This window comes from Thunnus thynnus, chromosome 4 (genome assembly GCF_963924715.1).
Source record: "Thunnus thynnus chromosome 4, fThuThy2.1, whole genome shotgun sequence".
Taxonomy (NCBI): Eukaryota; Metazoa; Chordata; class Actinopteri; order Scombriformes; family Scombridae; genus Thunnus; species Thunnus thynnus.
Window position 1 is genome coordinate 3,030,476 of NC_089520.1, and position 22,614 is coordinate 3,053,089.

The 22,614-nt window shown below is 41.3% G+C and overlaps 1 protein-coding gene across 1 annotated transcript in view; it reads left to right on the plus strand.

The window, feature by feature from the left end:
• The window catches only part of mmp24 (matrix metallopeptidase 24), an 87,327-nt gene that overhangs the window by 37,298 nt on the left and 27,415 nt on the right, over positions 1–22,614 (plus strand). The window contains exons 4-7 of the mRNA XM_067586176.1: positions 4,552–4,651; positions 5,353–5,557; positions 16,948–17,109; positions 19,199–19,413. Coding sequence (XP_067442277.1) covers positions 4,552–4,651; positions 5,353–5,557; positions 16,948–17,109; positions 19,199–19,413 — 682 coding nt within the window. The remainder of the gene's footprint in view (positions 1–4,551; positions 4,652–5,352; positions 5,558–16,947; positions 17,110–19,198; positions 19,414–22,614) is intronic.

The window sequence follows — 22,614 nt, forward strand, 5'->3', positions numbered from 1 at the left end:
CGATGATGATGATGATGTCACCAAGAGCAGCTCTGCATTTCCTCTTTGTACTGTTGTTGTTTGTCAGATAAAAAACTGGCTCTGAACTGGCCAAACGAAGGCTGAAGTTTATAAAACATGTGATATTTAGTTAAGATAACTTTTGGTTGGTGTTAGAGGAACTTTTTATATCTGTTGAAATTTTAAGGCGTCCCTTTAACTCATATTTTAAAGTTGAAACAAGAAGTTACATTTTACAGTGAAAAGAGGAGAAATGTGACTCATTTACATGTTGTGTCTTTTTAGCTGTCTCGCTAACGTTAGCCGCTGCTACATTCAGAGTTGGAGGCTGTGAGAACAAAGCTACGGCTAACGTTAAGCTAACTGTCAGCTGGTTACTTGTTAAACCACAACGTCTCCTCGTCTTCTTCTACATGTGTTAGAAGATGGAACATGAGGCTGTGGAGTAATAAGTAGAGTAATTTTTCATGTAACCTGCCAGACACTCATACAGATGAGCTCAGTCAGGATGATTTTCTTCTCTGCTCTGCACCGCAGCTGCAGTAATGTGTTGATGTGACACTGACGGCGATGCAAAGAGATGCATGTAGAGGGATTTTTAGGGCTGCTGGCGACTGTAAATCATCTCCCTCTGCTAGATGCTGGAGCTGCAGGATTATGCAACTGTATCTGTAAATGAAAATTTCCACTGATGCCTCAGGGCAGGGAGGTGAATTTAAAAAAAAAACACAGTTGAGAGATTTAGAGAGAGAGCGAAAGAGAGAGAGAGAGAGAGGGGGAAGAGACAAGGGAAAAAAGACGAAACAGAAACACAGAGAGATGCTGAAGTTTTATGTTGCTGCTTTGGCAGCATTGTTCTTAACTTTCCTGCCAACAAAGCACATTTGATTGAAACTGACTTGAAAGAGAACATCTGCATCTGTATCTGCTCTACCTGACTGACTGACTGAAGGTCCTCTGTGGATGATGCGTGTTTTTTATGAAGTGATGCTACTGTGATAAAGTCAAAGAATCAGAGATTTGTCTCATATGTTTTTAGCAGCGCGCCTCTAAAGATGTCGATCTGTCAGTCGGTCCAGACTGAAATATCTCATTAACTATTATATGAATTTCTGTGGAATCGCGGGCTAACGCTTCATGTTCCCCAGAGGATAAATCCTACTGACTTTGATGAACCTCTGAGTTTTCCTGTAGCACCACCATGAAATTGTTTTTTAGTGAAATATCTCAACAACTTTTGGATGGATTGCTGTAAAATTTGGCACAGAAATCCATGAAGCCCAGAGAATTAACTCTGTACTTTGGTGATGCTCTGACTTTTCATCTAGCGCCACCGTGATGTTGATGTTTATGGTTTGGATTAAGACTGCAACTAATTATTATTTTAGTTATCGATCAAATTATCTGCTTCGAGTCAGACGCTTTGATTCTCACTCGTTCTCACCTTTATTCGATACCTTTACTCTTAATTCTCTGAAAAGGGTTTTGTTATTTAAATGTATCGGGTGTGTGTGGCTGCTGTCTCTGCATCTCCAAATAGTGTGTGTGTGTGTGTGTGTGTGTGTGTGTGTGTGTGTGACAGTAGGCTACACCATCTGTGTGTTTTGGCCACAGGTCATTTGGCCAGCTTCACTGCCGTAACGTTCCACACCATTTACTCAAATCAGACAAATGCTACGTAGCTGTCTGCCTCACGCACACACACACACACACACACACACACACACACACACACACATTAATCGCTGGGCTTTAGGGTGGAAAGTTGGATTTATAAATATACTTTATAAAGGGATTTGCATGTAGAGAGTTATGAAACTGTCACTGTCCTCCCAAGAAAAACAACACAACAGGTCGTAACGTCAGTCGCCCAAAAAACGACCTGTAGTTACGTTTTAGTGACAGCTGCCATCTAGCGGTCATACTAACTGTGAGCAGTGTTGCAGTTCAGATGACGTTTATATATGTGGACAGATGGAGGCTTTAACCAACAGTGGACTTTGCTGCAGGAGACGCTGTTTATTTCCTGTTTCCAACCGCGAGTCGGGACCATAGACTGTATAAAAATATAGACGTAGTTACCGTGATGTCACCCGTTGGTTTCTGAAGAGCGGTTTTGAAGCTCAAAGTGAGCCGCTCTGGCCGTCGCCATCTTGGCAGTGCGTGACGCTGCCTAACTCCCAGCCAATCAAAAATGGTCAAAGAAGCGGGCCGAATGGCTGAAACAAGCCACCTAGCGGCTGGCGGACCTGTCACTCAAAGCAGCCATGTCCTTCATTATGATAACTTTATGGCTTAATAAAATTTAAACGGGTGAGTTATAAAAAAATTCACCCCCCGTACAGTTGTCATGAAAGAGGAAATTAGCTACAGAGACCAAAACCGTTGTTTGTACCAGGCTGTAAACATGTTTATTTCTGCTGTAAAGTTGGACATTTTAACATGGGGGTCTATGGGGATTGACTCGCTTTTGGAGCCTCAAGTGGTCGTTCAAGGAACTGCAGGTTTTGGCACTTCCACACTGGCATCATTTTACAGCCCCGGAGGTTGTCGCTTGGTTGGGATAGTTTTTTAAAAAGCTCAACTACGATCTCCCGCTAACCTTAACCCCATGGTTATTATTGTAGCCATGACGATGAAGGTGGCCTAGCAACATTTTAACCCAAACCATCACCTTTCCCTAAACCCAACCAGACCTTAACCACAGCAGTGTCACATCATGAAACATCATTATTGTTTAACAGTGATGTGTGACGGTTTTGGAAAGCACAGACAAATAACGTCGTCCTGCTGATTACTGCTGATAGAGGCGCCAGAAAACTAGAAAACTAGAAAATACTCCTCTGTGTCGTTCTGGAGTCACATGATCAAACCAGGTATCGTTTCATTTGGAGGACTTGTTGCAGTCAGTCTGAACTCAGAGGTTCTCAAACTTACTTGTGTCCACTGTCAGCAAACAAATATATATTATATGTGTAGACATGAAAGTCATCAGTTCATCAGGACGACCCAAAAGTTATTCTAATAAATGTCTCATAAATTATTTATAAATAATTAGTAAATGATTCATTAATCATTAATGAAGACATTAATCAATGCTTATAAACACTTTACAACGGGCGTCTTATCAGAAAGTGATCTCTTCTTGATTTCAACAAAATGGCTTTAGACGTTTTTAAATTATTTGATACAAAAATACAATAAAAACTGCTGTCAAACAAGCGTGAATGAATTATCCTCTCTCAGTTCAAACTCTGCTTCGTGTCTCTCACAACAAGTTGTTTACAGAACAACAACGGTGCAGTAAACAACCTGTCAGGAAGAGAGTCAGCGTGGCAGCGCAGACACAGAACGCTCTTTAAAGTAATTCCCTCTTTATGTTTCATGTTTTATATCTCAAATCGCTCTTTCACAGCAATCATCAAACAGAAAACATAAAAGGAGAAAAGTACAATCTAATTATTTAAATTGAGTTGTATATCCCTTTAAGGACGCCTCGTTCAGACTCAATCTGCATCTTCCTTTATTATTATTATTATTCCGGTCGTGTTTTATATTCGCTCGCGTCACAACTCACAATCCGTTCCCAGCATGAGGCGGCGCCCAACTGGCCGTAAACTACAGAAAGTGCAATAAACATTTCCACTTCTTAGCCAGATGGAATTATTTATTCACATCAGGAAGCTGCTGTGCGCTCATGTATAAATGTTGAATTACGGCCCATCCTGTAATGTGCTGATATTTATTTCCATAATGTATTTTTCTAGATGGGAACAAAGCATTTGCCCCCTGCTGCTCTTGTCCGAGCTTTTCTTTTTACACCAACCCTCCTCCTCCTCCTCCTCCTCCTCCTCCTCCTCCTCCTCTCCTCTCTGCCTCAGCCAATCAGTCCATCTGTCCTCCTCCTCCCTCCTCGTATCTCTCTCTCTTGTATTCTCTGGCACAGTTAGAAAGTGATACCAGAGGTTTAAAAGCTTTCTTTCTTCTAAAAGATGCTACATGAAAGTGTCGGGTGACAGTGAAGTGACAGATAAAACATGTAATGATACACCTTCAGCCTCTCTCACAGCTGAATAGATATGGATGGCACGTCTCCTCTCCTGCAATTACTCTATAATGACCTTTCTGCCTCATTCGTCTCTTATAGCTGCACATTTATCACCCGACGGAGGGAAACAGCTTAACTGTGCTGCTGCTGCGATGGTTTCTGAGCACTAAAGCTAAAGAACTGGCCGATACTGGATATAAATTCATTCATCTTAGTAAAAATACAGGTTTGGACAGATTAATGAGCACAGAAAATAAAATTAAAAGGTTGTATTTGGGATTTCTATGTGTCATGTGATGTTTTAGGGGTTCTGCTGGTGTAATAAGTGTGGTTGTAGGTGTGAATGTTGGTTTCAGGAAGTCTTTGGACACAAATTCCAGCATCATAATAGATGTTTACCAAAGATATTCGATGAGCTGAAAAGCATCTCTGCAGGATTATACTGACTGGCTCCTTCCTGTGTATATCTGTAACTTGCGCTCTTGTTTTTTTCTTTCCCGCAGCATATCTAACTTCACCCCTAAAGTGGGAGAGAAAGACACCCAGAGAGCGATCCGACAAGCCTTCAACGTGTGGCAGACCGTCACTCCGCTCTCCTTCCAGGTCAGAGAAGATCACACTACATTACACTTCTGCTTTCACAGTCTCTCAGAGGCCACAGCGATGTCTTCAGTTTGACTAACGGTCCGAAACCTTCCAAGATATTCAAGTCACTGTTATGTATGAAAAAGAAAAAAACAGCAAATACGAGAAGCTGGAACCAGAAAATGTTCTGTTTCAGCTTGAAAAATGATTATTTTTGCAGCCAACTCTATACATTATTACAAACAGTCATTTCTGTTGTCTTTTCCTCTCTGATTGTGTTTTTATACTTTCATCATTTTGAAGACATCTACTGCATCAAGATTAAATAATGTAAAATAGAACAGAAATGATCAAAACAAACAGAAGTGAACATAATAAATCAGAGCTATTTATCACTCAGTACCAAAGAAATTGTACTAATAAATCATCTTGTTATAAAGACTAAAGAATCTTGTTATACTGAGAAACTCTTCACATCATGAGGACGAAGCATTTTAAGGATCTTATTATGAGAAAAACCATCTACTGAAAATAAACATTCTCATATAAAGATTATTATCATAACAAAGCATCTCGTTACAATCAGAGAAATGAAGTTAATATGACGGTTTCATTATCAAAAAGTTCTCATTACGTTATTATTTTGATGTCACACAATCAAAAACGTCTTGATACGTCGTTTCTTCACTACGCTCCGCTCTTCCTCTCATCCCGCTCAGGAGGTGCCGTACTCGGAGATCAAAAACGAGGGGAAGGAGGCTGACATCATGATCTTCTTCGCCTCCGGTTTCCATGGTGACAGCTCTCCGTTCGACGGAGAGGGGGGTTTCCTTGCCCACGCGTACTTCCCCGGCGCCGGCATCGGAGGAGACACACACTTTGACTCTGACGAGCCCTGGACGCTGGGAAACGCCAACCATGACGGTGAGGTCATTCGAAGGTTTCTGCTTTTTTTTTCCTTCAGATGTGTGATGAACTTGATTCTACTGTCCTCAGATGGAGAGATTAAGACTCATTCAGACTGTTAGTATAATAATAATTGATTTCTCTAGAGGGAAAGTGGAGTGATTTAAAAAATGTACCTGTGCAGTCAGTGATTTTTACCACCGCAGCAACAAATACAACCCCAGTTACCTTCCTGTTCTTCTCACTGGTCTCACTGTGAACTCACTGGTCCTCCTGTTAATTAAATCCAGTCAGTCAGAAAAAGAAACTTCAACATGTCTCATATTTGACATCAGCGACCGATGACGTCACTTGTGTGTCAATGTGAGGGAACAGAGCTGCACAGAGCCTGAAATTACAAACTCAACTCACCTCCAGTTACGGTTACCGTAGTTACCGACGCCTCTCCGTCCAGGATCTCACCCAAACAATACGCTTTTTTTTTCTTCTTTCTTTCTTTGTTCTTCTTTTTGAGCCTTTTCCCAGTCATAATGTTTATGCTCCTTCTGACTGATTGAAAACAATTAGTGCCAGTTGATGGAAACAGTCCTTATGTGTGGTCTGTCCAGTCTTTGTAGGTTTCAGCTTGTCTTCAGGTGTGTGTATATTTTATTTCCAGCTCTATATTTATATTCTGGGGCTCTACTGGAATATCTTTGCATGATTTCCAGTTAAAAACTCCTTATTTATCTTCTACTGGTCCTTTATGCAGCCCCTCAGTTCAGCCTCTGTCTGAAACAGGCCGTTTTAGCTCCTGTCTCTTTAAGGCCCCGCCTCCTGATGAGACCACACTGTTCTGATTGGTCAGCTTCAGGAAGCTTCCTTCTTGAAGGCTCTGGAGGCTACGTAAACAAACTATAGTAGCAGGATTTCACTTCTTTTTCTCCTTCTTTACTTCAAATGTCAACTTGTCAAATCCATCCGTACATGTTGGAGCCAAAAGCCAATCTGATATGAGAGCGAACAACGCAAACAAACACCTTAGCAACCACCTTAGCAACCAAGGCTAAAGAACAGATGGCCGTTTATGGACATGTGTGACGAGCCGATGTCAGCTCGTCAGCAAGGTAGAAATAAAAACGTTACAAACGAAGCGTTCAGAGCAGGTTGAAGCCCTGAGTTTTGACTCGCAGGCAGCATTTCTACATATGTTCATCTCAAGTTTTGTTTGACATGTTTAACATCAAACATCATAACAGAAAATCACAAAAAACTTAATATGTCCCCTTTAATTTGATTATTTTGACTGTGACCTTGGTAAACAGAATTGTTATTAACGTGGCAGCTTCTTATTCAGAGTGTTGTTCATGTAAACATACTGAACGACTGTTATGCAATACCAACTGATTAAATTATTATTTATTTATTCTATGAATATATATATATATATATATATCGCATTTAGAAAATAAATGCTTCAACTGTGAAGACATCCTCAGTCGTCACTCCTTTATCTTCGAGCGCCGCAGTGTTTAGTCATTGGATGAAAAATGGAGGAGGAAAAAAAAAAAAAACACTTTGTAGTTTTTTTCCCCCTCTCTATTTTCTTCTCTTCTTCTATCTCTGTTTGACAAATGACTTATGCCAGATTCCCTCTGCTTGAATAACTAACGTGTTGATAGAGAGAGTGAGAGATGAAGAGAGAGAGAGGGAGTGATGGAGGGGGAGAGGAGTCTGCTTTGAGAGCTTAGCAGAAAAGAGAATTAGCTTTGACAGAGAGGCTCTAAATTTGCCATCGCGCATTACGGCGAGTGTGTGAGTCTTATTCCAGTATGAAACATCCCAGGAAATGTTTAGTTTCTCAGGATTGTTTGTATTTTTAATGCGTCGCGGAGTCGATAGAAACAGCTCATACACATCAGTTAATCATCTATAAGTGTCTGCGTGTCTGTGTGTGTGTGTGTGTGTGTGTGTGTGTGTGTGTGTGTGCAGTCATCCTCACGAACGTCTCTTTATCTCTAAAATCCCTCCAAACACACACACACACACACACACACACACACACACACACACACACGCAGTAATTGAAAGATTAGAGACAAGATAGAGAGACGGCAAAGTTCTCAGACGCTACAAAAACTAATTCATGGTATCAGCTTCAGAAGGGCGTCACTAGGACAAACAGGACTCATTTTCACCTTTAACATTTAACCTGTTAACACCTGGAGGAGAAACACAAGAGGCTGAAACTGCTGAATGCAAAACATGTTTTTAATCCTGCTCGGACCTTTTAATTTGTCGTACGCTTCTTTTTCATGCATCTTCTCATATCTATATATCGACACAGTACTGTGCAAAAGTTTTAGGCACTGAAGACGTTTAGATTCTTATCCGTAATGCATCACCATCAGGAAGGCGTCTGATCATCCCAAATGTATTCTGCAGCCATGACAACGAGAAATTCATGCCTGTAACAGCCCACATAAGATTTTTTTTACCTGAAGGACTGTTGTTCATCATTTGTGATGTGAAAACATCAGATTTCCTCACAGTCAGAGAAATAAAAAGTTTGTGTCCTGCTGCTGACACTGAAGCTGAGAGCGTCAGAGCACAAGGAAACAGAGTCAATCTGCTCTGCGTCCGTTTCCATCATGTGTTTGGGTCATTCAGTGTGTTTACATGCACCGAGTAACCAGGTTACTCAGAGAAACCAGGTTACGTGGGTAATCGAGGAATGTGTTTTCATGTACTGTAGTAATCTGGTTACTGTGGATCTGCATTTACATGAAGCAGATTGTTAACCAGATTTGAACTGATTAGTAAAAGAAGATGCTGCTTCCTGACTTATTTTGCAGACTGACGGCGCAGTGACAGACAGAGAGGAGCTCCTCCTCACAGCAGGAAACTGTCTGAATTACCAAACAGTCAGATGTTCAGCAGTGGAAAGTGACTTATTTAGATTTCTACTTTGTTTTAGTTTCAGTTTTAGTCGGACTTTGGAAGGAATTAATTTTAAATATGAGGACACTGTGCGCTGTCTGCTGTACTCTCTGTCTGCAGTCTGTTGTTAAAAGCTGATTAGAAACCTGGTTTTAACTGTCAGGATTAATCTACCTGAAGCCAGGTTTGTCTAATCCTCTACCCAGATTACGGAAACCAGGTTTATTGTTTACATGACAGTTAAGAAATCAGCTGAGTGGAGAAAGCTTCAGTCCATATAAACAAGGGGTTTCAGGTGTTTCTCCACTGATTATTTGAATCATCAACATTTAGGGTCCAGCCTCACCTGTTAGCATGCAAACGTTTGCTGATTAGCACATCTGAGGTTGATAACAAACTAATGCAAGTCACATATTCTTCCACATACTTACAGTCTGCTTGTTGTTACAGCTGCTGTGTATTGAAAAAACTGCTCATTTTCTTCTTGTTATGATTATTTCCTGTTTCTAAGCTCATATTCTATTTTCCCTTCTCATTTTTCACCCCCAACAAGCTCGTAATCCCACAAGAATGATGAATAATACCGCCTTAAATCCAGGTCATGACATTTGTCACAACGCTGCTGCTTTAAGCAAAGTGCTGTCGCAGACGTTGTGATCAGTGGATGTAGTTTGTCATCTTTTATGTACAAACAGCTTGACTCAGTTTTGCTCTCTAGAAAGTCCAAAAACGCAGAAACTAAAGATAAACAAGAGAACAGAACATAATCCTGGAGAAGAGCAGAGACAGACTGACGCAGCGAGTGTCCAGAATAAAGTATTACCCGTCAGTAAAACCTCTCAGCAAACCCCAAACGCCATAAAAAACATTTGAAGTCTCTGACATTTCAGTTTCCACACTTTTAAACACGTGTTGGTCTCTGCTTATTTTAACACACTTAAACTAATACAAACTCTTCATCCTGGTCGTCTGCTGTCAGGAAGTGAAGCTACGTTCCTACGATGAACCGCTACCTGTATGTAGCTGCTGTTTACTGACACCGTGTCCGTCCTGTTTTGTAGGACGCATTTCACTGCTGCAAATTTGTTTTGACAAAACAATAATTTAGTTGCTAATAAAAGCAAAGAACAACAAGCTAACGCTAATGTTGATGACTTGTGGGTTATAGTTTAAAGTCACCTTAAATAGGGAAATTCTGAAGCTTGTAATTTATAAATTCAACCCTAAATCTAAAGAGTCTAAAGGAACCAGAGTCCGATTCAACCGGACTAAAAAAGACCCTTTAGGTCTTTGCACACCAAGTCCGTTTTTTTCGTTCGAAATTGTCGCACATTGTGTCAGTCATGTTTACACACCGACTCCGAATCCATCATTAAAGTTTTCAGAGCAGGTTCGATTTTCTACGTTTTTTTTGCATCTGTCAAAAGCCTTTACAGAGTTGTTTGACCGCTCAGAGCCACCGTACAAGCAAACAACAGCCTGGAAACACTGATACTATCAGCTCCAGCAGAGACGTTACACACAGACGGATCACAGGACGACTACTGATCATGATCTTGTCTGTATGTTGCAGCGTTTTGAGGCTGTGCTCTGAATATCTGCGGATCCAGTCGAAAGGCTGATCACCTGTGATCACCTGTGATCACCTGTGATCAGGTGTGTGTGTTCAGGATCAATTGGATCGTGGAAATTGGTGGTTTTCTTTCAAGAACTTAGAGGACCACAAAATCATCCTCACTGCTTGACGACTCCATTTTGCCTCGTATTGCGAATTTGCTCAAAGAATATAGAAATAAAATGCATCGTTCTCAGTGTGTGAGGTTTCTGTACGTAACGATTTTTGTCGGATGACGGATTAAAAAAACGCATACGAAGAAAACTTGGTGACCTTTAGTCTTGTTTCCAAAAGCTGACATCAGTACCTCATATAATACTTTTGTAATCACCACTTTTGTGCTGAAACATCAGAATTCAGTGTTTCTACCACAAATTTTACTCTTTGCAGGATGAAAAAGTCTCTGAAACAGTTTTTATTCCATCGTGGGACACTGAGGGCGTTTTCACACACGTTCACACAGTAGATGAGACGTTTCACACGGCAACATTTCAAGTCAACCAAAATGTATCAACAAAAGTCATGTGAGAGCTGTCACTCTGCTCATTGGGCAGAAATCTCGCGGGAGAACAGTTTTCTTAGAAATAGACCATCAGCAGAATTGGCGTTTCTTCATAATTGCGGTCAATTGCATACACCAAGCCAAAATATGCAAGCAGAATGGCACATTTTAATGCAATGTGTTGCATTAATGTATTATGGCCACAAGTTAATTCGCCCTGCTGCAGTTTCACGTCGGCATCCCCCTACATATAACCGACAGTTTGAACCAAGACCACGTCTTCAACGAGGTCTCGGTCCGGTTGTACCGGAGTGTGATCGACGTGTTCACACCTGCCCAAACGAACCACATCAAGGAGGTAAACACTCCAGGGTTCGATTCAACGGAACTAAACAAGACAGGTGTGAAAACGCCCTAAAACTCTTCATTTTTAATCTGCTTCTTTTGGCGGAACAATCCACCGTTTGTTTTCATGATTTACAGACTTGATCCATTGTAGAAGTGACGGAGCAAGTGCTGAATAAATCTGCTCTTGTCCCCCTTATTGAAAGAATATTTCACACAGGACCATATTCTAGACAAGCATAAGTTTGAAAAGGGGGGGGGGGAGTCGGTTGACATGATGACATGAAAAACGTTCTGCATATAAATGATTTTGGCTGGAGAGAAAACATATTTCTGGCGGGTAATTTTTTGTACTTTGCTGGTTCTTGGCAGGTGAGCCACAAAGTTAATTTCAAACGCTGCTTGTATAAAATGATCTCTGGCATGCAAACTCATCAGTGCCAAAAAAATGAACGTTTCAGCGGGACAACTGCCCGAGTGGAAGATAGCAGCGGACTCTGTGGACAAACGTCAAACTGGGATTATTTGAGAGACAGGTTTCATCACGGCGATATCAAACATCATCTTTATCACTGGCGTGCAGACGACTGCAGGGGAAAACATGATAGAAGAAGCCGTTATCGTCGCTGCGGGGCGCCGAAGCAGACTATAGACCAACCACAAGGGGAGAGGCAGACAGAGAGAGAGAGCCTGCTGGGAATTCCCTCAAGACGTTGTACATAAAGTGTACGTCTTGTGCTGTAAAATCATCTTTATCTTTCCTGCGACATGGAAGAAAGGGAGGCACAGGGAGAGGAGAGATAAAGGCTGGTGGAGGGGACGCAAGGGGAAGAGGAGGAGGAGGAGGAGGAGGGCTGCGGTGACAGAGAGAGATAAAAAAGAGGCAGAGGAGGAGAAGGATGAAAGAAACAGCGGCGTACAGAAGAGTACGTCTGTGTTTGAAGGTGTGAGAAAGAGAAGAACTAAATCTGAGGAAAAAACAAGTACAGAGCAAAAGAAACACAGATGAATAAACGGTGTTTTGACATTAGTTCTTGGTCATTCCACTGCTTTGGTACAAACCTTAACTTGTATATAAAGATGGATATAGTGAGGTGTGATGTCATCCATTGATTTTATTGGAACCAGTTTGGAGCATGGATGTGTTATAAGAAGTGGATACAGGACTCAGAGATGGTGCCCACTCATTCCTATGAAAGTTGCTCCGTGGTGCATGAAGCCAAAAAATCGGCTTCTTGCTGAATGTGGATGAAATAATTTTAGCTCTTCTAGACTTTCCGAATATTATCAGATTGAATTCTGATAATAAAAGGAGGCATTTTGCTCAAACATTTATTCAACGTTTTACAGCTGTTTCTTTTCCAATGATTGTGTTTGGGGAGAAACGTTTATTGGGTCAGTGTGCATCATGTGACAGACTCGGAAGTTGTAATTATACAGTTTGGCCACTATGTCAAATTGGCTTCACAGCTCAGGGTTGCAGCTTCTGGTCGGCGCCATCTTTTCCGTTTAGAGCCGGGACCTTCCAGACAAGGAGTGCACGCTCTAGAAACCATAGACTGTATAAAAATATGGACGTAGTTACCGTGACGTCACCCGTTGGTTTCTGAAGAGCGGTTTTGAAGCTCAAAGTGAGCCGCTCCGGCCGTCGCCATCTTGGCAGTGCGTGACTCTGCCTAACTCCCAGCCAATCAAAAATGGGCAAAGAGGCGGGCCGAATGGCTGAAACAAGCCACCTAGCGGCTGGCGGACCTGTCACTCAAACTAGCCATGTCCTTCATTATTCATAACTTTACGGCTTAATAACATTTAAACGGGTGAGTTATTAAAAAATTCACCCCCGTACAGTTGTCATGAAAGAGGAAATTAGCTTTAGACACCAAAACCGTTGTTTGTACCAGGCTGTAAACATGTTTATTTCTGCTGTAAAGTTGGGCATTTTAACATGGGGGTCTATGGGGATTGACTCACTTTTGGAGCCTCAAGTCATTCAAGGAACTGCCGCTTGCTAGAAACACGCCTCGCTACCTCAGACCCAAGCTAACGCTAGCTTACTGGGAACACCGAGCGCTGCACAACGTTAGCTACTTTAGCTAACTCATGCTAACAGGACAGAAGGAGCGTCATGCAGTCAAATGTTTTGAGGTTTCACAGCTTCATGATGCAAATGTTAATGTTCACACCAAACCAATGTGTTAGCAGTAATCATCTGCTTTGGTTTCTATGTTTATGATCAAACTGCCCTCCTATCAGTAACAACTACAACTGAATGACGCTAATTAACACTACATTGCATTTAATATAAAATGTGAAAATGTTAGTGAAAAGGCTTTAAACTCAGGGCTAACGTTAGCTGGTTAGCTGTTGATTATTTAAGTAAAGAAAGTTCACCAACATGTAGCTGCTGTTTAACTCTGTTCATCCTGGTTTGTTGGACACATGTCAGTGCTGCAGATTGTTTTGACAAAAACAATAACTAATATTAATTACTTGTGAGTTATAGTTCAAATCAATGATGCTAAAGTCACTTTAAAAGGAAGTTCTGAAGCTGGTAATTTATAAATTCAACTCTAACCCTAGAAAGTGTTTGTGTGATTGTTTTGGTCTCCAGCTCTGAAACAAACTTAGTCTTGTTTCTATCAAAGCTGAAATCAATACCTTACATAATACTTTTGAAATCACCACTTTGGTGCCAAAACATTGTCAGAATTCAGTATTTCTGCTTCAAATTTGACTCTTGGCAGGATGAAAAAGCCTCTCAAACAGCATTTATTTTCATCACAGGACACTAAATCTCTTCGTTTTTAAGCTGCTTCTTTTGGCAACGCAATCCACCACACTTCATTTAAAGGAAAACTCTTTTAAATCAAGGCTTTTGAAGAATTACTCTGCTCTCACATGCTTGTCTCAAACTCCCAGTCCCCTGACCATCAACTGGATTCGGATTGGAAACACGGAGGGTGTCTGCATCTATATTTATAGTTTTGATTTCACTGAAGAAATTGCAGAAAATACCCCAGTTGCTCCCCAGCGCTCATTCTGTCTTAATGAGGAGTTGAAAGGTTGATAAAAAACTAGTGTATCAAAATGATTTCAACAGAATAGAAAGAAAGAGAAGAAAGAGAAGCAACGGGGGGGAAAACAGTCAAATAATTGACTGAACATCTGTTTACCTCAGAGAGAGAAACACAAAAAGAAACAGTCAGCAGCTTCGGCTCTTTTCCTCCGACCATCTTTACAGTAACGTTAGTCTATAAGTCAGCTTCTGACCACCGAGGCTATAATGATCAAACAGACCAGCCGGGGTAAAGAGAAAAAGATAATTACGTTCTGTAATTAGGTTCAAACACAGTCAAACCAATTACGGAGACGATGAAATGTATTATTTGAGCTCTGCGTTCGGAGCGTAAGAAGTCATTAAGTGTCTGACAGCAGCTCCGAATCTCTTACGATGATGACAGAGAGCCTGGTTTCAACAAACCACACAGGAATACATGACGTCCGGGAAAACGGTGTTATTGGGTGTTACTCTGATTAGTTTGAAGTATGAATAGTACAGTTTGTATTGTTATTGTTGAAAGAGCATCCCTTTAAGAGATCATTCACATCTTCCATGTTTACCTGAATCACTCCGTCCTCTCTGTGTATTTTAACTTGTTTCATCATCTTACATCCTTTCCAAGAACATCCTGTATTTACACTAAGGATGTCCTGAGTTCATCCTACGGATGGGTATCAGGGCTGATAGGGCAGAATCGGTATCGGCAAAGACGAAGCCGCTCAAATGTCAATCCTTTGATTACTCTACAGTGTTTTTTTCCACCTGTTAGTGTCGCAGCGCTGCTCTCCTGCATGTTCGGCCTGTGCTTGTGTGGGTTTCCTCCGGGTGCTTTTAGTTTTGTGATGATGCTACGTTGTCACTCATTCACTCATTTTCACAAGTGTTTTTTATGACAGATCAGTTATCAGTATTGTGTGTGAGAGCTTACTGAGCTCAGTCTCAGTCTACTCGGAGGAGACGAGGGGACGATTTATTTAATATAACCGAGCTTTTTGCCGGCAGAGATCACACGAATGGTAAAAAAGAAGCCATCAAATCATCATAACCCACCCAAAGTGATTTTCCACCTGCTTAATTAAAAAAAAAGTTGCCCAGTTCAATTCCAGCAACAGAGTGAGACGTCTTCTCTGTAGCGTCACATGGATGTCATTCGCATCATATCAATAATAATAAGCTGATCAATTTAAAAGTTTTGTAGCCTTTGTTGCTTTGTTGTCCACTCACATATATACAATACAAATGTATTTGAGAAGATCCATTTGGAGTAAAGAAGGAGAAGAAGAAGTGAAATCCTGCTACTATAGTTTACGTAGCCTCCGGGGCCGGATGGGAAGCTTCCTGAAGCTGACCAATCAGAACAGCGTGTGGAATTGTACCAAATAATACATAGAGCAGTTCAGGTTAAATAAACAGCTGTGTAACCAGAAGAGATAGAGAAGGAGTTGTTTGTTGCCAGGTCGCTTTGACCAATGCCGATCATTGACACACCCAAAAAATGTCAGGCAGACAAACAGGAGACTTCTCAATATTCCCAATGTACACCACAAATTAAGAAATGTCCTACTCTCATTGGTCAAAATCCATGTGATCATTGACTCAGGAAAGTGCCAAAAGTCACGTCTGCTTTGGTATAAATAGGGGTTGGCTGTGAGTTGAAGGGAGCTGCTGCATTGGTGAGTTTCTGAGTTTTGTATGTTCGTATCTACACATCTCTCTGGTCCCAGCGTTTGGTGTGAACATCTTTATATAGCCTATATATTTCTCTTATTGTCAACAAATGTCATGTTTGGATCCAAACCAACAATGAACTGATCTACTAATAAGTATTGTGTGTGTATTTAAAGCCTGGTATATCTTATCTGTTGTCCAGAAACTATTAAAAACACATCAGTGAGTCACAGCGCTGCACTGGGTGACATGTTCCTTCATCATGAAGAGTTTGATCACGTTAGTTTGTGTAGAAACGGCTCCAAAGACTAATAACAGCATCATGTTTTCAGTCTCTGGATCGCTCCTTTAAGGGTTCGGATCTGGATCGGGAAGAAAAACTTAACATTTTAGCTTCATTTAGATGCATCTGTTGCAGCAAAATGAGATTTATAACATTTAACAGAGTTTGCACGGAGCAATAAATATGAAAACACAGATATTTAATTTGAAATTCATAGTTGTTTCTTCAGCTGTAACACTGAAACAATGAGGCATCAGGTTGCGGAGCGTCAGACGGATATTTTAATATTCTAAACTCAACACATTAGCTTATTCATGAGCATATTTTAAAATCCTGAAGCAGCGGCACATTATTTATACATTCACAGATTATATATATATATTCATATAACATGAATTTTACTGAACATGGCAGCAAACAGTTTACCCCTCTCTTAAATAATCCCCGTCAAGCAGCAGCAGCGTTTGAAGAACTGGTTCACGCTGGACGTACAAAGCTTCACATCCACAAGATGACAGTTTCTCTCTCGCTCGCTCTCATTTACCACAAATTCTTCTTTGATGTGAGATTTTCGTTACACTGCTGATGAGTCAACAGCATCACAGACTAACTTTAGCTCATTTTTCCAGTGTTTGACGCTGGTGTCTTTGGTGTTTACACCGGGGAGGCTTTGTTCTGGCTCAGACAAGAGGGAGACGTTGGAAGTTTTTTTTTTTTTTTTTTTTTGGTTAAGTATGTTTTTTTTTTCTTTAGGTGAACAAAAAAATATGTCAGCAGCACAAAGTGGTTCTTGTTTTGATTTCTGCTGTGAAATAATCTTTCAAAAAAAGCTTTTTAAGGACTGTCAGTGATGTTGAAAGTGATGATGTTTCTCTTCCTCTTCCTTTTGTCGGCTTATTTGTTCTTCTCTCCGTACCTCCACCTCTTCCCTCTCCTCCTCTCCCATGATCCTCTTCATCATTTTGTTTTCTCTCTCTCTCTCTCTCTCTCTCTCTCTCTCTCTCTCTTTCTCCAGGTAATGATTTGTTCCTGGTGGCGGTCCATGAGTTGGGTCATGCGTTGGGTTTGGAGCACTCCAACGATCCCAGTGCCATCATGGCTCCTTTCTACCAGTACATGGACACACACAACTTCAAACTGCCTCTGGACGACCTGCAGGGCATTCAGAAAATCTACGGTAAGGATTCATTTAGTATCCGTTAATAGATAACTGTTACTCAGGGTTGTTCTTTTGTTGGTCTGTTCATCAAAATAATGTGTTTTAATAAGTCAAAATTATACTGATACTTGTCCAAGACAGGACGCTGGGACGTTTCCAGCCTGCTATGATGCTTCGTGTGCAAAGTTACCTCTACTTCCTCATTGAACTGACGTCAGATTGGTCGCACATGCACACAAAAGGCCATCCGCTCTGTAGTCTTTGTTGCTAAAGTTGTTTCGTGTTGTCCACTCTCATATTTCAGATCTGATTCAGCTCCAACATTTGCAGATATATTGAGAAGTTGACATTTGGAGTAAAGAAGGAGAAAAAGAAGTGAAATCCTGCTACTATAGTTTGTTTACGTAGCCTCCGGAGCCGGAGGAAGCTTCCTGAAGCTGACCAATCAGAACAGAGTGGGCTCATCAGGAGGCGGGGCCTTAAAGAGACAGGAGCCTGTTTCAGACAGAGGCTGAACTGAGGGGCTGCATAAAGGACCAGTAGAAGATAAATAAGGAGTTTTTAACTGTAAATTATGCAAAGATATTCCAGTAGAGCCCCAGAATATAAATATACACCTGGAAATGTGCAGAATACATCTTCTTTATGGATTATAACTTTAAAATTTGGTCTCACCTGCTGTGAAACTTGACAGCCTGAACACTTGACTTCACTTGAGACCTGAAAGCAAAAATGTGCAAAAGCAAAAACAACACACCTCGGATATTAATTATTAATCATAAAGCCCAGAATGCATCTGAATTATGAAGAACTGTTGTCCAGCGTCCAACAGCACAGCACAGCACAGCGCTGCGCTGAGTGAATATATATGAATGTAAATCTGCATCAGGCTGATAAATAATACACAGCTGGGTAATCTTTTCCTGGAAAGAGAAAAGATTTTAAACTAAATGTGTGACTTTGTGTTCTTTGGTCTTTTTTGTGTCGGCACCAGGGACACTTTGTTCCATCCCAGACAAGATAAGATTTCAGTAAACTCTCTTATTTTTTAAGTGAACAAAGGACAGCGAAGGCCTGTCAGCAGCCGACACGTTTCCTAACACGCTTCCTGTTTATAATCATGACAGCTTCTGTTGTAATGTAGTGTAACATTTATTTGTCATGCAAATACACAGAGGCAAGAAAAGAAAGTCTTTTGAGTCAGAAATAAAGAATATTTCCAATAACATTTATCATTTCATTAGTATTGATAACTGTATTTGCAGAATCTGTTGCTGCTTTGTTCTTCACTTACATTGGTTTAGTTTCCTGTAAGCTTCATAGCAGGAAGGTCGTCTTTGTCCTTCAGAACAAAAGAAGGATCTTAACATTAAAGGTCATGATACACAGGTGACATTTTGAGTCAACGTCGAAGGGGAAGTGCTGGCCAAAACGGTGCGGTCAACAGTATTTTTCCACTGTGCTTGTGTTCAGTGTGGATAACAGAGCCTGTTATTTTATCTGCTTTGAGTTCATCCTATTTGCCTCACTGCTCTGTCTCTCCAGCACCTGAAAATACCAACCATCCACTCTCAGTTGAAGGGCTTTATTTCAAAAATGCTGGTGTGCAGGTTCCTATTCAACCTAAAAACAAAAGACAACAAAAAAAACTGCAAGCTTTGTGAGGGTAGATTTATTCTTATTCCTGAAATATAAGCTGCAGGTATGAGCTGTAATTGTCCTCCTGCATTTAGAATTAAACTCTGTGGTTTGTGGCTTTAGAAGAAAATTATCGGTGCGTCATCCAATGGAAAGACAAATTCTGGCTGCCCTTTTATCTGTCATGCATCACCACGGCGCTCTGTTCTGAGTAAGAAATTATTGCACCTGAAAATGAATCACAGAAAATTACTCATGTTGTTTATCTCTTTGTGTGGTGTCTCAGAGGATCTTACATAAAAATTCATATTTACACAACTAAAAATCAGTCAATAACACAGTGACTCATGTTTCTGTGGATCTTTGTGTTCCAAACCGAACTGTATCGCCTCATAAATCCAAAAAACAACATTTGAGCAAACGATGGAACGATTCACGATTCGTCGTTTTTTTATGTTTTTTTCACCAGGTATCCCCACGGCCATGCTGGAACCCACCAGACCGTTACCCACCTTACCTTCTCGGCGGACACACTCCACCTCCGAACGTAAGCATGACCGTCATTCCCGTCCAGCGCGTCCGCCCGGCGACCGGCCCGCGCTGCCTGGAAACGGCAAACCCAACATCTGCGACGGCAACTTCAACACTGTGGCCTTCTTCAGACGAGAGATGTTTGTCTTCAAGGTGAGCGGAGAAGCACACGCACACACAATACAGTCGGCTTTAGGGGGGCGGCTGAGCGTAGTCGTCCACTAATCGGAAGATCGGCGGTTCGATTCCTGGCTCCTCTAGTCAGCATGTCGAAGCGTCCTTGGGCAAGATACTGAACCCCAGATGTGTATGTGAATGATAAGATCCCACTGATGTGCAGGTTGGCTTGTAGTGTAGAAGCACTTTGAGTGGTTGGAAGACTAGAAAGGCGCTTTATAAGTGCAGTCATCCATCCATCCATTATCTGTACCTATTGATTATGGACAGATTATGGGACAATGGAGCCCTGAGCACAGACCATAGACTGTATAAAAATATGGACGTCGTTACCGTGACGACACTCGTTGGTTTCTGAAGAGCGGTTTTGAAGCTGAAAGTGAGCCGCTCCGGCCGTCGCCATCTTGGCAGTACGTGACACAACCTAATTCCCAGCCAATCAAAAATGGGCAAAGAGGCAGGCCGAATGGCTCAAAGCAGGCATGTCCTTCATTATGCATAACTTTACGGCTTAATAATATTTAAATGGGTGAGTTATAAAAAAATTCACCCCCCGTACAGTTGTCATGAAAGAGGAAATTAGCTACAGAGACCAAAACCGTTGTTTGTACCAGGCTGTAAACATGTTTATTTCTGCTGTAAAGTTGGACATTTTAACATGGAGGTCTATGGGGATTGACTCGCTTTTGGAGCCTCAAGTGGTCATTCAAGCAACTGACTCAAAAACTGCACCTTAACTTCAGTATTTAGTTCTTGACGGAGCAGCATCGATCCATCAATGAAAACTGTGACGAAAAATATTTGTTGACGACCATTTTTCATGACGAAACGAGACTAAAAGTAAACAAAAAAATGAAAATCCTTTGAAAATGTGAAAGACGGATGAATGAACAAATTGACAAATGACCAGAAATAACATGTGTTGTTCAGAAGTTGATTGAGCTGTTTGACTTGTTGCTCTGCTGTCGATAAGAAGCATCTTCATTCAGTAAACTTCAGTAAAGTCATCTGACACTTCTTGGAAGAAACGTATTTATCCGACATGATTGATGTTCAAGGTGTTTTTATGCATCGTGGGCTGCTTCTGTTTTGTGCATCTTATTGTGTTATTATAGTGTTCAGTACACAGTGCATTCATTTCAGCAGCCTTTCTGTTTATGCATCTTTTGTTTATGTCAAAATAAGGGCTGGTCAATATCAGCTAAAATCAATATCACCATTAATTTACCTCTGTAAAGATTAATCAGTGGATATCTTAAACTGGATTATGACATATTTATTTACCATATTAAGTAGTTAAGAACACTTTTAGGTATTTGTTTGCTGTTTGAGTAACACTTTTATGACTTCTGTTATCTCATTAACATATTAGCAGAGTGCAAAGTACGAAGAATTAAACTGTGACCTTGAAGAAGTGGGAAAAAAAAATCAGTCACACCGAGATATTTACTGTAAACGAATTTAATTTTAGCCGTGTTACTTTTCTACATTTGATCGGATGCACTCATCTGTATGAACGTGGACAGAAATAGCAGCAACAGTGGAAGCAGCAGTAAACCGAGTCTCTGGTAACAACAGATTAATGCTCTTGATAGGCTCATTTGCCAGTAATTGCAGAAATGCAGGAAAGCTGGAAAAGCACTGACGTAGAAGCAGATGAGGCTGTTTTTTTTTGGGTTCAGTGCATCCAACAAGAACATAAATCAAAAAATATAGAATCCACTAAGATATCAAAATCTTATATTATAAAAGAATCCGGGGTGCATTTTGTCTGCAGGTATTTGTGTTTCAGACACACGTGTGGGCTCTATTCGAGGAGAGGATCCTGTTCCGTGTGTAATTAACGGTGTTAGCCGCGACAGACGGTGAGTCATACGGCCGTGGGTTGCTATATAAAAACAGGGTGACACTGGGGGATTTAGATAAAGCTTAATTGAACATTAAGTGGAGAGGACGAAGGGGGCCTGTGAGCGAGGTATGGTCGAGCGGTCGCTCCGACGCTGGCAGCTTTACGGGTTTTGATTCCCACCGGGGAGGCTGCCGAGGCTAAAAATGTGAGAACTGTAAGGCTCTTCAGATGAAAGATTCAGCCCAGTGGCATATGGTACCATCCAGCCTGGGATCATTAGCGCTCGGCATATGCCTGCAGTACAGTTAGTAACAGGCTAACGCGGCTTTAGTACGACTATCATACCGACACACACGGAGCAGGCCTTTACACGACGATGTTCACGGAAAGATGCTGCTGCCAGACACAGTGTGTGTGTTTGACATATCATACATGTATGAATGTGTGTGTGTGTGAGAGAGAGAGAGAGAGAGAGAGAGAGAGAGAGAGAGAGAGAGAGGACTGGAGCAGAAGAGGAAGAAAATCCATTTTGATGTCTCTGATCGTTAAACTGAATGTTACAAAAGGTCATAAACCCGTCTAGCCCTCCGTCTGTCTGTCTGTCTGTCTGTCTGTCTGTCTGTCTGTCTGTCTGTCACCGTGTGTCTTTCTCTCTTCTATCTGCTCACCCGTCCATACCTCTCTGTCTCTCCGTCTCTCTGTTGCTGGTGGATTCCCGACTATCCGCCAAACTGCCCATATTGTCTCATCGGCCTCTCCGCCTGTCTGTCTCACTCTGGTTCCCGTCTATCTATCTGTCTGTATGTATTTCTGTCTTTTTACTCAATATGATGTGAAGATTTTGCCGTTGCCTCACAAATTCCCTCGCCACCAAGCAGCAGCAGCGACCACGATGGCCGCTAGATTGACTCCTGTTCAAAAAAAACCCTCAACTTCTCTCCAGAAATACCGAGTCAATCATTGTTTTCAACGATTCATTATTGGTCTCAATCTCTATATTCAGGCCCTCTAATAAGAGTGCTGGCAGTCATTTTTGGAAGTTATTGCTCCGTTAATAAGATTTGAAGACTTACAGTAGCTTTGATGTCTGTCGTGTGGGCGCTGCAGGCTGTTGGAAAGGAGAGCACGAAGAAGAAGACAGTAATCAAAGGACTGACACTTGATTGGCCGAAACACCCATCTATAGGATGAACTCAGGACATCCTTAGTGTAAATACAGGATGTTCTTGGAAAGGATGTAAGATGATGAAACAAGTTAAAATACACAGAGAGGACGCAGTGATTCAGGTAAACATGGAAGATGTGAATGATCTCTTAAAGGGATGATC